Source organism: Saccopteryx leptura, chromosome 1 (genome assembly GCF_036850995.1).
Source record: "Saccopteryx leptura isolate mSacLep1 chromosome 1, mSacLep1_pri_phased_curated, whole genome shotgun sequence".
Classification (NCBI taxonomy): Eukaryota; Metazoa; Chordata; class Mammalia; order Chiroptera; family Emballonuridae; genus Saccopteryx; species Saccopteryx leptura.
Window position 1 is genome coordinate 96,948,348 of NC_089503.1, and position 16,547 is coordinate 96,964,894.

The 16,547-nt window shown below is 42.4% G+C and overlaps 2 protein-coding genes across 5 annotated transcripts in view; both read right to left on the reverse strand.

Moving 5' to 3' along the window:
- The window catches only part of ARHGEF12 (Rho guanine nucleotide exchange factor 12), a 162,261-nt gene extending 157,989 nt beyond the window's left edge, over positions 1–4,272 (reverse strand). For 3 of the 4 annotated variants that reach the window (XM_066371664.1, XM_066371666.1, XM_066371663.1), the window contains exon 1: positions 3,185–4,271. In XM_066371664.1, coding sequence (XP_066227761.1) covers positions 3,185–3,216 — 32 coding nt within the window. In that variant the 5' untranslated portion in view covers positions 3,217–4,271. Of the gene's footprint in view, positions 1–3,184 lie in introns of all 4 variants that reach the window. The other variant, XM_066371665.1, reaches the window with a different exon arrangement.
- Positions 4,273–6,706: 2,434 nt separating this feature from the next.
- On the reverse strand, positions 6,707–15,560 carry TLCD5 (TLC domain containing 5). Its single transcript, XM_066371651.1, has 3 exons — positions 15,099–15,560; positions 12,409–12,608; positions 6,707–9,969 (listed from the first exon to the last, which is right to left on the reverse strand). The coding sequence occupies exons 2-3, from the start codon at positions 12,605–12,607 to the stop codon at positions 9,431–9,433; spliced, it is 738 nt and encodes a 245-aa protein (XP_066227748.1). The 5' UTR covers position 12,608; positions 15,099–15,560; the 3' UTR covers positions 6,707–9,430.
- Positions 15,561–16,547: the final 987 nt, after the last annotated feature.

Consider the following 16,547-nt stretch of genomic DNA (forward strand, 5'->3'; position numbering starts at 1 on the left):
CAACAAAATCCCACCTGTATTGTCCCTAAAAATTCACTGTTCTATACGTAATCAAGCCTGAAATTATTTACTAAGTCCACTGAAAGATCATTCTCTTCTACTTCTCAGAAGAAAATCCAATTGCCATAGGACCTCTAAATTCTTGGGGACAGAAGAAAAGCACCTAGGATGAGATATGTTTTACGACTGAATGTGGTAATCAATGCAAACTGAAAAGCAGCGATCAGATCTACCAGTTTTTAAGTGCTTATTCCTATAGTTAAAAACTAGAATCTCCAAGTCTCACAGAAATTACAAAGCAAGGGACTAGAAGGTAAGCTGCTTATTTATTTTTTAAGCTGTTCAGATATATTACAGAAAAACAGCAGCTACCATAAAACATAGTTTGGGTTTGATGATGACTATGCCTTTTAAAAAGGGGGATAGGAGGTTTGGGGAGTAGATGAAGAGGAAAAGAGAGTAAATGTGTTAATTTAACTGCAAAATAATAATAGGATATTAGTTCTGAGTATCCAAAGTGACCAATCAGAGCCTAAACAGAGCTGAATTCCATCCCTGTCCCAGCACGTCCCTAACACAAGAATAAAACCTTATCTTGTTCAGCCATGTGTCCCCTGCCACAAACTGCAAAACAGAACAACGCCCAAATCCAGCTAGTCTGACTTCAACTATGGACAAACTATGTAGTCAGAGCACAATGAAAGAACTCTAACTCACACAGCTGGCTCTACATACTTAACAGTACTTCAAACTTGAAAGGATCTTTAAAAAGCTACAGTAGCACCATTAATTTGCCAACAGTTCTAGAGTCAGTAAGACATACATACATTCAGTACATTGCAGTTAATGAGAAAAGAGGATGAGGCTGGCAGGGCTGAGAGAAGCTACCAACTATTCTATAAGTTTGTTCAGGCATCTGGCACAGAGATAATACTATATCAGTGTTTCACCCCAATGTATGTTCAAATCAGCGACAGTTACTCTCTCCTAAAGAGCAAATGGATGCTTGATATTTATGGAACATGTTTAAAGAAAAAGTAATGGTCACATAAGAATAATTCTTATTTAAAAAACTCTTAGGCCCTGGCTGAGTAGCTCAGCTGGTTAGAGCATTGTCCAGGTAGGCCACGGTTGCAGGTTAGAGCCTCAGTCGGCAAATGCAAGAATCAATCCATGAATGCATAAATAATTGGAACAACAAATCAATGTCTCCCTCTTCTACCCCTTTAAAAATCAATAAATAAAAAAACCCCACCTTTTTAAAACTGTTTTAAAAAAGATTAGTAAATTCTATACTGTCTCAACAGTGCTTATTAAGTGAATTTTAAAGGTTTTTTTCTTTTAAAAAATACATAAAATCAGACAACACTTGAACCAATTCAAGGATATTAATACTCAAGCCAATCTGCAGATTCATCTTATACTTAGAACCCTTATCTAGCACATTAGACCCTTATCTAGGGTCTAGCACATTACCTGGCAAAGAATAGGCATTCACTCACCGCATGCTTATTGTATATTTATATCCCATCTACAAAATGAAAAGGACACAAATCTCAAGGTTTTATTTCCAAGATAATGAAAAAAGTAAAAAAAAGTCTCTGAGAAGCAAAGAGAAAGAAAGGTGATACTTGGGGGTGGGGGCTTGTAGATGATTTTCATATGGAATCAGTTGATGACTAAATTGTTTCTACAAAATTCAACACCCCTATTATCAAAATGAAAACTACCAACACCAGATTAATTCCTAATAAGACTTCTTGTCTACAGATTCAACAGAGTGGAAGGGAACTGAATAAACCAGAATAACAATTACAACAATTACCCACATACCCATGAAAGAGATTTCTCAAGAGTAAAACACCCAGAAAAAAAAAGGAATGAGGATAACTAGAAGAAATCAAGATAAGCATTGTTTCTCCTCATGTTAAGTGTACTCTCAAAAATGTTGAAAAGTATTTCATTTCACTGAAAACTAAAACGTGTTTTTTAAAATATGCAATCAAAAACTGAATACAGTTTAAGTATTTCATGGTATCTTTTTAGGTAAACATTCACTTGACACTGGAAAGCATCAACAGGAAGAGGAAGTTCTGTTTTTGGAATAGCTGTTATGGTATGATAATAGAATCTGGCCCTTTTAAAATCAACAAATGAGTCTTACAACTAGATGAAACTCTTATTAGGAAATTCAGCTATTTTCTACAGGAGCACTATTGTTGCACTTTTTATCAAAGAACTTTCTTTGGCCCCCTAATTCAGTTATTTGAGCCTTTTTAAAATAATGTAATAGCTTGAAGGTTGACTGAAAAAAATAAGCTGAAAACTGGGACAAGGATACAATGCCATAATTAAATTGAGAAATAAAATGTAGTAAAAGAATATGCTTTTATCGCTTAATCTAATATTCAAAACAATAACTATTTAAGAGGGAACTCTACTTAAACCACAAATGATCTAGCTCAATTCACCCAACACCACCAGGCAACATAAATCCACCTGCCATGCTTGTACTACATCATTCGCTTGGGGTCTGTATCCCTTAAATGCAAATGTTTCTGGAAGCTAAAATGCTAAAAATGCAACAATTAAAATCAAGCCCCATGATTTTCCCTCACTTTTTTTTCTTTAAGGTCCTTGATATTTCCACCGGTAAGAGCCTATGATTTACTGGTAACTTCAACATTCTGGAAAGTTATTTGATAAACACTGCGCAGGGCAATACTTAAAAGAGATCAAGTTCATAAACCATCATGCAGCAGTCTCAAAATGAGGTTCACAAACAGCAACTACTAGAGTGTCTAAAGAACTACAGGACAGAATTAAAACTGAGGATGCACCAAACCCAGCCAACTTTGGGCACTGACCTTCACCCAAAATTAACTTCCTCTGGTTCCTAGACAAGTACAGAATCCTAATGAACGCTACAGACAGAAAGCCACATCATGGTTTTACCTACCCGTTCTCTGACAATCTGGAGAGAAGTTCCTCTCCAGAAAAAAACTACATTATTCAATCATCCAAGTAACCTGGCAGCAACTCTAGACTAACTGCAGAGCTCCTAAAGAACCCTTTTCCTCCTATGCCTGTCAACTTCAATGGTCAAAGGCAATCACTGACTGAACCTTCTGCTAGGTCGGGCTAAATCCGAGGAGGATAAGCGCAGGTGGAGGTTCATACAAACCTGTCAGTGATAGTAGACTGTGTGCCACTCATTGGGGCCCTTGGCGCGAGGTCCTCCTTTTATCCAACTTGCATTTTACAGCAACACCTCCAACCCCCACTGCTTTGGGTTTAGGCCCGACTCCGTAAGGAGCAAGAAAGTCCAACTCAAAACTCCATTCAGTCATCTAGAACGTCCGACTGGAAGGTGTCCAAGAAGGGGGATGTTATCTCCCAAAACAGACAGAGAAGGCCTGCCAAAAGGCCAGTTCTAGAGCTAGAGGTCAGTCCTCAAGAAGGCACGGGGAGAAAATTTCGTCACGGAGGGAAGTCGGCGAGCCGCAGGGAAGGGGCTCAGGAATCCGTCCGGAGCCAGAGAAGGATCAGCTCGGGCGGGTGTCCGCTCCTCCGGAGGAGGAGGGACTGCCTGCAAGTGGCCGCCGCCGCCGCAGAGCCGGCCCGTCGGTAGCCTCCTCTCTCTATCTGGGGCTGGCAGGCGCTCGTGGCCGCAGCCTCCGCCGCGTCTCGGGCCGTCCCGCGCCAGGCTCGCGCGGCCCCATGTCCCCAGGCCAGGAGATCCCTGATACCTTCCTCGCCACCCCCACCAAGCTTCGGGCGCTGGGACGATCAGGGAATCCGGCGTAGGGGGTCCCGTAGCCAGGAGTGACAGGAACCTGGCCTCTCAGCGCCGCGGACGGCTGCCCATCCTTCGGGGGCCGGGATTCTTCCGCAGTCTGCGGCGGCGGCGGCGGCGGCTCCTCCCAATCAAGCCGGTAGGCGGTGATTCCCGCGAGAAGCGGGAGGTTCCCGTCCGGTCCGGCCTGGAAGCGGCGGCACCGGAGCCCGGCAGCGGCGGCGATAACTGGTTCGCTGGCCCGACCCCCCAGATCCTGATGCCCTCGCAGGAGCTCGCGTGGCGGGAGCAGGGGGCTGCCGGCGCCAGTCAGGGTTGGGGGAGGATGGCTGGCGACTATCGCCGGCGCGCGCACGGGTTCGGGTTCCGGTTCCGGTTCTGTCTCCACCGCGTCCAGCGCGAGCGAGCGTGCCCCCTCCCCTGCCGACGTTTTTGGCCTCCTCCCTCAGACTCCGGGAAGGCGCCTCACCCGGGATCCCTCCGCCGCGCGGCTGCCACTGTTCAGCTCAGCCGTCAGTCTCTTGCCCCCTTTGCGGCTGCGCGGACGCCTCCGCCCGAGTCTTGTTTGGGGGAGCGAAAAAGTAGTTCGAAGGGGCAGAGGAAAGTGGGCATAGTCGGCCCTGGGAGCCCCACCCATCGACCCACTGTCGTCCCTGAGGCCCCAGCAATGGCTGAGGCCTGTATTCTGAGTCTAGCTTTAACCAAGGACCACGTAAGTGCAGTCCCCAATACCGAGAATTTCAGGATGGAAGATTCCTGCCCTAGAAACTTTTGTTCCTTATTAAGGGAATGTGCTTGTTCTACTTACTTTCTGGTAACACATATAGACTACACAGACTGCTTTTGACCAATGGAAACGACCTGAAGTCCAGGTATCTGGGCACCGTTTTCTGCTCTGAAGCAAACACCAGCAAAGAGGTTTTGGGCCTTAGCCACCTCACCTGGGGCACCTGCTGGCCTCGTCCCCTGACAGTGCAAGTCCTTGCTTTGGGGGAGGGTAGGAGGACCGAGGTATGTAGGATTAGGGAGAATGAAAATTGGCAATTGGAGTCAGGATTTCTTGGGAAAAATATTGCTCTGGGCTGCTTCTGTTTTGGCAAAACGAAATGCATCATTTGCTAAATTAGGAAAGCATATTGCTTTCCACAGTGACTTAACAAGCTTGCTGGGAAGAGAAAATAAAGTATACTTAATAAATAAATAGCAATACAGTTCTCTCTGAAGCATTCACAAAATTTTTTTGATTTTTCTCTCCTTACCGGTAGAGTTAGATAACCATCTGGTTTTGTGATTGAATAATTAGGTATGGTAACAATTTAAGTACCACATACAATATGTAGTTCCTTAATACGCTTGTAAACATCTAAAATGGCAATACTTTTATCCAGATTTTTTTCAAACTTTTCCATTTAAACCTGTGCTGATAGGTACGGACTTCAACCTTTCTGTGGAAATCAACTGGCAAAGCAAATCTATTGAACAGTAGACGGAGAGGAGAAACAAGTACCTCTCAACAATGCTGTTTCTAAAAGTCAGTCCACAACAGTTCATGAAAGGATCATTATCCCTGAATAAGAAAGATGTGTGAACTAAGGCTGAGGTTAGAAGGGTTAAAAAAAGAAGAAAAAAAAAAGGAGGGGAGGATAAACAGAGGCCAAGAATGACTCTTTATTGCTTTTTTTTTTTTTTTTTTAAGTTCAGGGCACAGCCAGCTAATTTTATAATGTTTATTCTGGGAAAGAATAGAAGGGATTTAGGGTTCCAAGCCACTTTCCTAATGATCAGGCCAGGACACATTGCCACCTGCTGCCACACCTTAGTATGACAACTCTATCCTGAAAACACTTTTAATTAAATTGCTTATTTTCTACATATAACTGGAAAGAGTTCCATCTATCTGTATACAATGACCAAAATGCAAACCATATCCCCAAACTTAAATCTTTCTTACATGTACTAAATACCTTTTTTGGCCCTGTCCTAATAATTTTACAGTGTAGGTATCACGTGGACCCAATGACTCATCAAATCATGCATTTTAAAAATGAGTTCCTTTCTTCCCTTCAAGAATGCCTCAGTACTTGAGCTTCAGGAATAAAACAAACTGGGAAAGTTTCCTGATTCACCTTATTTTCCTTGCATACAAAACCTCTTGGCAGACTGCTTTCAAGATCTTTCCAAAGTTAAATAGACCCAAAGTTCTAGCTGTGAGCAAAGAAGGCCTTTGCTGTGGGAAAGTTTCAGAAGCAAAGGATTTAATTAAGCCAGTCATTCATTCCAGAACTTTTTTTTTTTAATGATGAAAATCTATATTCACCCGCCAAGGTCTAATGGTAAAAAATGTTCCTGAAAGCTTCTTTACAGGTTTTGGTAGCTCTAGACTGTTCTAAAGGCTCCATTTATAGAATTCCTTCAAAAAGTCATAACACACTCCCCTGAGTCATTGATCCTTTATCTGGAAAAATAAGAGTGGTGACCCAATTCATTGTACATGCCCTTTGAGGTTTTGCAATGGGTCTGTTCTAAACCACATTCTCCTCCCCTCATCCATTCTTTCAGCATGTTTACTGAGCACCTACTATGTGTGTCTACTAACACTGTTCTAGGCACTGGAAGTACAGTTCTGAAGAAGGCCGAAGGCCCTGTTTGCATGGAGCCCACTTAATATTATTCTCAAGGCAACTACCCAAACAGGGCAAAATAAGAAAGAAATTAAGTTCTTCCTCTTTCTGTAGCCAAACTGTTTCCTGTATGTAGATTGCTGCTTCCCAAAGTGAAGAATATTAGGAATGGTTGGTGATAAGCAGCAGATAAAAGGTATTGCACTGATAAGTATAAACATGGATCAACAAAAGACTTTATTTTTTTAACCTTTTGGCAAAACCACAACAAAGATATAAAGGCAGGCTCTAAATTGATAAAAAGTTATTTATTTTTATAAAACAGTACAAATCTTATTGAAATATAAAGCCTCTTGAGGAGTGTTAATTATCCCATAGTAAACCAAGTGTGAATGAGGGCTTCATTTTATCTGACCATTCCACGTGGAAGTTAGCCCTTCATTTACCTGTGATGCAAAAACTCATCAGCATCATAACTGCTGGTCATCTTCATTTCACATTTTTCTCTCAGAGAAGTTCCTTCATAGTTAGTTATTAGCTATAACATCAAGAAAGCTGAAAAGAGGGATCCTCTTTCCCTTATCATTCTGTAGGTTTCTTAAAATTCAAAAGACCTACCTACATTCACATGATAAACAAGATCTGCAATCCCCAATTCCTTCACTTCTGAGGAATAAGGAAAAAAGAACTGGTACCAAATTAAGCCTATTCATTTGTCCAGTATGGGACAGGTTGCACTGTGCCAAAATTCAAGAGCTAGCTTTTTATTTTTTATTTTTTAAGCTCATGCACCAACCCACTCTTTTTGGTTAGGCTTTTGCTAAAATCAGCATTCCTTAGCATCCTACTTTGACCACAATTTTGTTGGAAAGAAACTAGCCAGCATTTTAGGGATACTGATCATAGGGAAAAAGAGATGGAGCTATTACTGTCAGATTATTTTCCATGTCCAGCAAAACTCTCTAACCAAATGTCAGTCATTTTAAAAAGATCCACTGTAAACTTGCCTTTAAGGTGGCTTTTCCCAGAGTAATGATGACTTTATGTGGTTCTAACCACTCTGCCATATGTGGGCAATGATATCCCCATTTTCAAGAACTCTCAAAAAGCTACTATTATCAGTGACCTAAAATAAGCTGACACTTCCCATTTACCTTCAGCCTTGACTTCAACAGCCCTATACACTTGCTCGCCAACAAAGCTAATCAATCACCACTGATCTAAATAACAAACAGCAAAGATATAATTAAGTAATGCTTCATTTTTTTCATCAAAACTCTACATTAAAGACCTTCATTTAAGAAATGCTACATAATATTTCTATGAAATACACAATGGGGTATTTCATTGATTCACAACAGGATTTACACTGAGGCAAAGAATAAATAAATGACCTGCTCAAATGATCTGGCAAGTGAGTAGCAAAATTCTATAAAAGAACCCAGGAAGTCTTGATTCTAAACTTCTTGTGCTAACCTTACATTCTTGCCTTTCCTAGGTGAGATTAGAGAGCATCACACTAAAGATTATTTTTCCTTCCCAGACTGGCCTTGTCATAATATTTTGTCCACAGGTAGCGGTACCTTTTCCAGAGAAAAGAAAAAAATAGTAAGAGGACTAAAAGGGAATATATCAGAAATGAAGAAAATAGACTCATTACCCTGAGGCCAGTATACTCTTTAGTCTTTGGTTCTAGTTTGCATTAAGTATAGCAGACCTGAAAACTGAACTGCTATCTGTCTCAAGCACAGTGGAATCCGAGTGGTAAATCCCTATGGAATTTAGTCACAGCCTCTCACGACTAGGAGATTAATGAACAAAAGCCCCGAGAACTGGCATAGTGTTCCTGGTAGAGCAGAACCCATACAACAGGACTTGGTAAATCTGCCCACACCTCATTCCTCTCATCCAAGCCCCAGCCCTGTGGTTTTTGTGCAGTAAATAGTTAACATAGCAGCACTGAACGGCTGTCCTTAGAAAGGCTGGCCCTTGGCTGGCATCTGGGAACAGAGATTTTGGGAGGGTTCCAACCGTTAACTGATCAGATCGGCTCACCGTGCCTAAACCGTTTGTGCAAACAATATGGTTTATGCCAAACACCTACTTTCCTTCTGGGAGTCAGGAATTTTGCTATGTGTCAGCAGAGGCTACCTACATGACCAGCCCTCAATAAAAACCTTGGGCACTGAGTCTCTTATAAGCTTCCTTGGTAGACATTTCACACATATTGTCACAAGTCATTGCTGGAGGAATTAAGCACATCCTGTGTGATCTCACGGGAGGACCCTGGTTGGGCCTAGGTTTCCCCTGGACTCTGCCCCAGGTTCCATTTCCTTTTGCTGGTCTTTCTTTGTGTCTTTGCACTGTAATGAATCAAAGCTATAAGTGTGACTACATGCTGAGTCCCATGAGTTCTCTCAGCAAAGTACCAACCCTCAAGGTCATCTTGGGGACCCCAACACAGTTGGAGGCTAAATAAGTGACCCACCGCTACTGCAGTTTTCACCCCCATCCTTCTCTCATCCTTCTACTTTCCTTTGTTTAAGCAGATCCAATTCCTGATCCACTGTGCAAAATGCCAAAGGCATGCATCTTTCTACAAGTTACTCACTTTATGCTAAATGAAGTGAACTTATTTAAATTGCTACTTGGAAAGGGCGAAAACTGAAGTAGTCACTTCTCAAACAAATAAGGAAGAAATAGTACTTACCCTTTTTTGAGTTCCTTTCTAAACTGTCTGAACATCAAGCCTCCCAGTCACCACAAACTAAAAGGAATAAGGCATTTCTGACTTATTCAAACTACCACTGATTAGTCTCACTTTCTACAACTGTATCACTGTAGAAGTTAGTGTTTGAATACTAGCATGTACTCCACTTGAAAGCTGATCAATACATTTAGCCCTTTTATGAAACCTAAGTTTGTTAGATAAACATGATTCCATAACAGCTATATTTCCAACCTGGTTCCCGTGGCTAACTTAACCCAGTCCATTAACTGGAGTAAACCTTGGCTAATGTGTCTTGAGATGTCCTTTATGTTTTAGTTGCTGCTCCTCATTCCACCTGGTTCTCCAGGCATGGTACTTTTTGATGCTTTTCCTCCATGCAAAGCGCCAGATGCTTAACATAAAACACCAAGACACAGCATACATGGCTATCCCCCCAGCCTTCATAAACCATCTGGGCTTGGGTGATACCATTTCACAGAAAAGGAGGTGAGCTCCTACTCCAATCCTCACTCCAGTAAACAGAGCCACAAAGAGGAAGTCCACCACATCTCCAGAAAAACTGTGGTAGTGCCCTGTTTCACGAAGAAACCAGCGCATCTGTAGCAAGGGGTTGGTAATCTCACTTCCAAAGAGGACTGCATTGACTTCTGTGCCTGACTCTCCCAGCACCAGGGCCATGATGATGCCCAAGATACTCAGTGTGTGGTGAGCCAGCATCAGGGCACCCTCAGACTGGAAGTAGATGCACCAGCCCAAGTCAAAGATGAAGTAGCCCAAGGTGAGACACAGAACATACACTTGGAGAGGTGTATTGGCTGAGCCTGAAATAAACCAAGACAAACAAATTGAGTGACTGGGATTGTGCTGTCTTACACAGGGATCCTGTGTTATTATTGTCTGTCAAACCTTTATAAAGCATTGAAATAAAAAACAATGGCAATCTCATGCTTTTTAAGTGAACCAAAAAAAGACTAAAAATCTAAAACCTTGGTCTTTATCAAACCAAACAATTTTCCAGGCCAGGAAATGCTGTTCTGATGAATCAGATCTCAATAAGTGATTTAATCACCAACAATGATCTCAGTATCTTTTCTATGTAGCCACATAAAATCGAGTTATTTTGTTTTTTCAATTAAAATCCTACATTTTCTTTTCTTAATTTCTTTTTTAAGCAACTAAGATCTGTTTCCAAAGCTTTTAGTTATCCTGTCCTGATAAATTACTGGACACTGGGACCCTAACTCATGTCAAAAGTGGACTTTGGAAAGAACCCCAGAAATTAGTGTGGTCCACATCCAACAACATAGGGTGCAAGGATGTGACATGTTCAAATCCATTAAGAACCTTGATATAAAACACAAAACTTAAAAGTTACTTTCATATCAGTTTGACAGTTTGGGAAGAGACTCAGAAATTCAATATAGAAATCTACCGTAAGTAAATTAAAAAAAATAATAATAATCTAGGCCCTGGCTGGTTGGCTCAGTGGTAGAGCATCGGCCTGGCGTGTGGAAGTCTCGGGTTCGATTCCCAGTCAGGGCACACAGGAGAAGGGCCCATCTGCTTCTCCACCCCTCCCCCTCTCTTTCCTCTCTGTCTCTCTCTTCACCTCCTGCAGCCAAGGCTCCACTGGAGCAAAGTTGGCCCTGGCGCTGAGGATGACTCCATGGCCTCTACCTCAGGAGCTAGAATGGCTCCTGTGGCAACAAAGCAATGTCCCAGATGGGCAGAGCATTGCCCCCTGGTGGGCATGCCGGGTGGATCCCAGTCGGGCGCATGCAGGAGTCTGTCTGACTGCATCCCTGCTTCTAACTTCGGAAAAATACAAAGATAAAATAAATAAATAAAATTTAAAATCTAAAGTATTTGCCTGACCAGCCAGTGGCACAGTGGGTAGAGTGTTGGACTGGGATGTGGAGAACCCAGGTTCCAAACCCCGAGGTTGCCGGCTTGAGTGCAGGCTCACCCTGCGTGAGTGGGGGCTCACTAGCTTGAGCACCAGGCCGCTGGCTTGAGCGCGGGATAATAGACATGAACCCATGGTCACTGGCTTGAGCCCAGAGGTCACTGGCTTGAAGCCCAAGGTCGCTGGCTTGAGCAAGGGGTCACTCGCTCTTCTATAGTTCCCCCCAACCCCCATGTCAAGCACATACGAGAAAACAATCAATGAACAACTAAGGAGACTAAGGAGCCACAACAAAGAATTGATGCTTCTCATCTCTCTCCCTTCCTGCCTGTTCGTCCCTATCTGTCCTTCCTTCTGTCTCTCTCTCTCTGTCACAAAAAAATTAAATTAAATTAAAAAATCTAAGGTGTTTTTAAAAATCTTATTCTAGGGAACTTATGGACTGAATTATGTCACCCCAAAATTCATATGCTGAAGCCCTAACCCCTGGTACCTCAGAATGTAACTAAATTTGGAGACAGGGCTTTAAAGAGGTAATTAAGTTAAAATAGGATCATCATGGTCGGTCCTAATCCAATGTGATTGGTGTTCTTATAAATCAAGGATATTAGGACATAGGCACCAAAAAAGGAAAATCATGTGAGGACACAGTAAGAAGAGAGCCATCTGTAAGCAAAGGAGTGAATGAAGCCTTAGAGGAAACCAAACCACCCAACACCTTGATCTTGGATTTCTAGCCTCCAAAATTGTGAAAAAATAAATTCTGTTGTTTAAGCCACCCAGTCTGTGGTATTTTATTATGGTGGTCCCAGCAAACTAATAAAAGGGGCTAAAATTGTATTTTAAGAAAGTAATGCTTGTGCATCTAGTAGCTGAAAAATTAATATAGTTGCCACAAAAAATGAGGCATTAAATAAATTATGGTAAATGCCACAATACATTAATAATTAAAAAGAAAAAGGAAGGTCTATATACATAAACATGGAAAGGTGGTATCCTTTGAATATACTATCAAGTAAAAATTTGCAGGTTACCAAAAAGTATATATAATACAGCTCTTTTGTGTCTGTGTGGGGATGGTAGAAGATACTGATTTGGCTTTACGTTTTGTACATTTTGATGAATTACATTATAACAAGTATTCACAATTTCTTGTAAACGAAGTTATTAAAAGCAAAAACAATAGGTGGCATATACAATATCAGAGTTAACAATGAATGAACACTCCAAATTATAATGGTAATTATTATCCAATATTCTTTGATACTGTACAAATTCTCTGAGAAGTCCTATTTTTCTAAGACTGCCCCCAAATTATAAACCCTTAGGAAAAAATCTTCCATCTCCCACCTACCTGGGTAGGTAAAGGGCCAAGGGCCATCAATGAAGCCAATATACGCTGATAGGCCAATAGAGAGGACTCCATGGGCAAGTGTAACCAGTCGGCAGCTCCACTCATAGCTTCGGTGCTTATTCACACAGCAGAGAGAAATGTAGAGCAAGAGCCAGCCCCCAAGGCTGCCCAGCACCTGCAGACACAGAGCTACTGCCATCCTATGATGAAAAGACCAAAACAAAACAACAAAACAAAGGATGCACCCTAAGAAAGCAGCAGTGGGTTCATTTCTGTATAATTTTCGTTTCTACTGTAGACTAGTACAAAAATACTGCCTTCATTGAAGCACTGCTTCCTTATCTACATAGCCAAGAATCTTCTATTTAAGTGTGGCTGTATTTGTGACTCCATGTTCCTCAAAGATAACATTTTGGCAACAAGTAAAAGCTGTAAATTGTAAACCAGGAACTGCATTCTAAGTTAGTAGAATATTGAACATAACACATGTTTTGATAAGTAAATGTCAATAACCTCCCATTGATGACTTACCTTGGACAATGATATATGACTAATATGTGAATATGTAATATAATACATGTATTAGATAATGTGTTCACATTTCAAAAATCCAAACAAGAAGTTCTCATGAAAATACACCACTACCACTTATGGTCTCTGTTAGAGCTCATATGACACATGGTAGTTTAATGTGGTTTTAAGCTGGTATTAAACTCAACTGAAGTTTGGATTTGGGTCATGATTTATCAGTCAAATCAAAACTTGAGATAAGCCTAAATTCAGAACTAAATAGAGTTCAGATCCTTTGGAAGGAGAAAAAATAAATTCTACTTCTCTACTGAAATCCAACTCAAAGATTGACAAAGGGGGAAGCAGGATTTTGAGGTACAAGTGTGAAGCTTTTGTTGAGATATAGAAATATCTTTAAGGCAACTGTTCAATTAAAAATGAAACAGCTACACTTTGGAATTTTTACTAGTGATCAAGGTATCCGGGCAAGAATAACTGCACAGTCAATTTAGTCATACCGGACTAAAATCTAAAAATAACCAAGATGTTAATAGTCATTAGCTCCTCTATTAAAAGTACAAGTAAAAAAGCCAAAAACATGTCACATATCTATCTCATCTCAGCAGGAATTTTCCGCATGGCTACACTTTTTGCTTAATCCTTCTATGACAACTGAAATAGTATCTGTGGACCAACTTCAATACACAAGCCACTCCCAAGAATGCTACCCAGAGAAAAGCTTTATGAAGGTCAGGTTCTGTACAGTTTTCATCTGAATTCAGATTTCTATTCAAGAAAATAATAGGTGTCAATCATAGACCTGAGTTCCAATTCTGTTTCTGTCCCTAACTAGCCAGTGAGAGTGTGTGGTCAAATCTTGAACCTCTTGAGCCTCAGAGGGAGGGAGGAGAAGAAAGGAAGGGAGGAAGGAAGGAAGGGAGGGAGGGAGGAAGGAAGGAAGGAGACAAAAGAAAAAAGGAATTGAAATATCATATGATTTTACTCATATGTAGATGCTAAAGAACAAAATAAATGAATAAAACAGCAACAGACTCATAGATACAGAAAACAAACTGATGGTTGCCAGATGGGAAGGGGACTTGGGGAGCTGGGTGAAAAAAATGAAGAGATTCAGAAGTACAGATTGGTAGTTACAAAGCAAACCAGGGGGATGTAAAGAACAACATAGGGAATATAACTATGTATGGTGTCAGATGGACACTAGACTAAATGGGGAGGGGGCAGGAATCACTTTGTAAGTTATATTAATGTCTAACGACTATGCTGTACATATGAAATTAATATAATATTGAATGTCAAATGTATATACTTGAAAAAAATTTTTTAATTGACAATAAAAGAGAGAAAAGAGTAAGTCTAGAATTCTGTCCAGTTCTGAGTTAAATTTTGTAAAACATCTAGGCAGTTTTCACAGTAAGAGCCAGAAATGCAAAATACTGAGTGAAAAGAATCATACTCTCTTCTTTTTTCTAAAGGCCAGGGTCACTAGCCAGTAATGCGGATCAGCTCATGTGGATATACCGATTAGTATTTTTAGAGTCCTCTTTCCTGAATCCTAATTCCCTGGCAGAGCAGAGCAAACAGTTGGCCATTTACAAATTCTTAAACAAAAGAACAGACAGTTGTAAAGGCAGGTACAACTCTGTGACCTTGGTAAAGTCACCCCATCTCTGGATTTCGGCTTCTTACTCTTGGGAGAAGGAATGGATAGTATTTACATGGCCGTTCCAGCCCCGAATTTCACGGTTCCTGCCCCCTCACTCCTCCTACTGGTCGCTGGGCAAGATTCCGGGGCAGGAGGCTAGCCAGGCACGCCCGGCTTCAGGCCTGGAAGCGGGCGTGGCTGGGCGAGCGGCGACCTGGGCGCCTCGCAGGCACCGCGGACGCCTGTCCCCGGGACCCGCCTGTCCCCAGGGCCCGCCTACGGCCTGCGCGCCACGCCCGCCGGGCGCACCTAAGCCAGACCGTTAGCCGCCATCCCCTGGGCGTCCCCGCTCAGATCAGAAAGACCTCCGGCGCCCAAAGGTAGGAGGAGGCCCCATGCCCTCCGAAGCCAGGCCACCTGCCCGCCTCTTTACCCACCAGCGGGCCTGGCGGGCCTCACCGACCGCGTGCAGGGCCCAGCCCGCCAGAGCGGACAGCTCGCGCCGCGCTGTTACCTGGCCAGGCGGACAGGAAAACTCGGGCCCCTGGCGCCGGGGCTCGGAGCCCGGGTTCCGGAGCAGCAAGCTGCGCGCGGTGGGAAAGAGGATGAGGCTCTGACCGCAGAGGAGCCGCGGGCCTGGGGGCACCTGCTGGCGGGGAGGACGGAGCGCAGAGCCGGCGCTGCACGAGGGACTTTCTGAAGATGGGCGAAGGGCCTTCCTCTGAGAAAGGCTAGGCAGAAGGATGGCGTGGCATGGGGTGAGCTGGGTTTTGGTGATTTAGTGGTGACGTGAGAACTACGAGCTGTGGCTTTTGTTTGTTTGTTGCCTGTTTGAATAATTATCCATTCCCCCACCTCTCCATGTTAGGATAGCCCAGCCAATAAAGTTGTTGAGCACCTACTAAGTCTTTACATCCCTACTAGGCACTCTGGAGATGTAAGAAAAGTCCCTGCCCTCTTGCTTGAGTCTAAGTTGTGAAACAAGCACACAAATATATGATTTACAATAAGTGCTCAGGCCTGGAAATGACAAGTTATTTCTCATTTCAGCCCTGTCACCAACGTGCAGTACAGCACACAACTTCAGAGTAAACAGGGCTTGATTACTAAATGTGTGTCTTTGACCAAGTTACTTAACTTTTCTGTGCCTCTGTTTTCTTGTCCGTAGAACAGTCATAGTAATAACAGTGATCTCAATTAGTTATATTGAGGATTTTACACACTCTTAAAGTGCTTATAACAATGGCTGGCACATGCAAGTCACTATGTAAATGTTAATTATTGTTGCTGTGCCACTTTGGGTAAGTTTTCTCTCTTCTCTGGATATATTTTAATACCAAAGAAAGTAAATTTGAAGAGATGACCAAACATAAGTATAGAGATTCAAATGCAGCGTAGAAGGACTCTGGCTTAATCAGCACAGGCAGTGATGGGGTGCTGACAGGCCCAGACATTCATAAAAGCAGAAGACCTTGGGCAGAGGTGTGAGCATTCTGTCTAGGTCAGGGAAATAATAAGTAGTCTTATCTCGGTCATTTGTCTTGTCAACCCTTCAAGAGTAAGGGTTGCACCATTTTTAGCTTTGTTTCCCTTATACATGTTATGAGGCAGGTTCAACAAATATTTGCTGGTTAAATGAATAAGAAATGAATGTGGAAAAGTATATTGGAAGCATATTTTGACTCCTAAGTCTCATTGATTGTGAATACCAACTGGCGTACAAACACCAATTGTGTTTTTAAAATATCCTTTGTGCAGGCTGCGCCTCAAAGATTATGATTCAGTCAGTCTGGTGTGGATCCTAGGAATTTGTGTCTTTTAAAACCTGCCCATGCCTGACCTGTGGTGGCGCAGTGGATAAAGCGTCAACCTGGAAATGCTGAGGTTGCCAGTTCGAAACCCTGGGCCTGCCTGGTCAAGGCACATATGGGAGTTGATGCTTCCTGCTCCTCCCTCTTTCTCT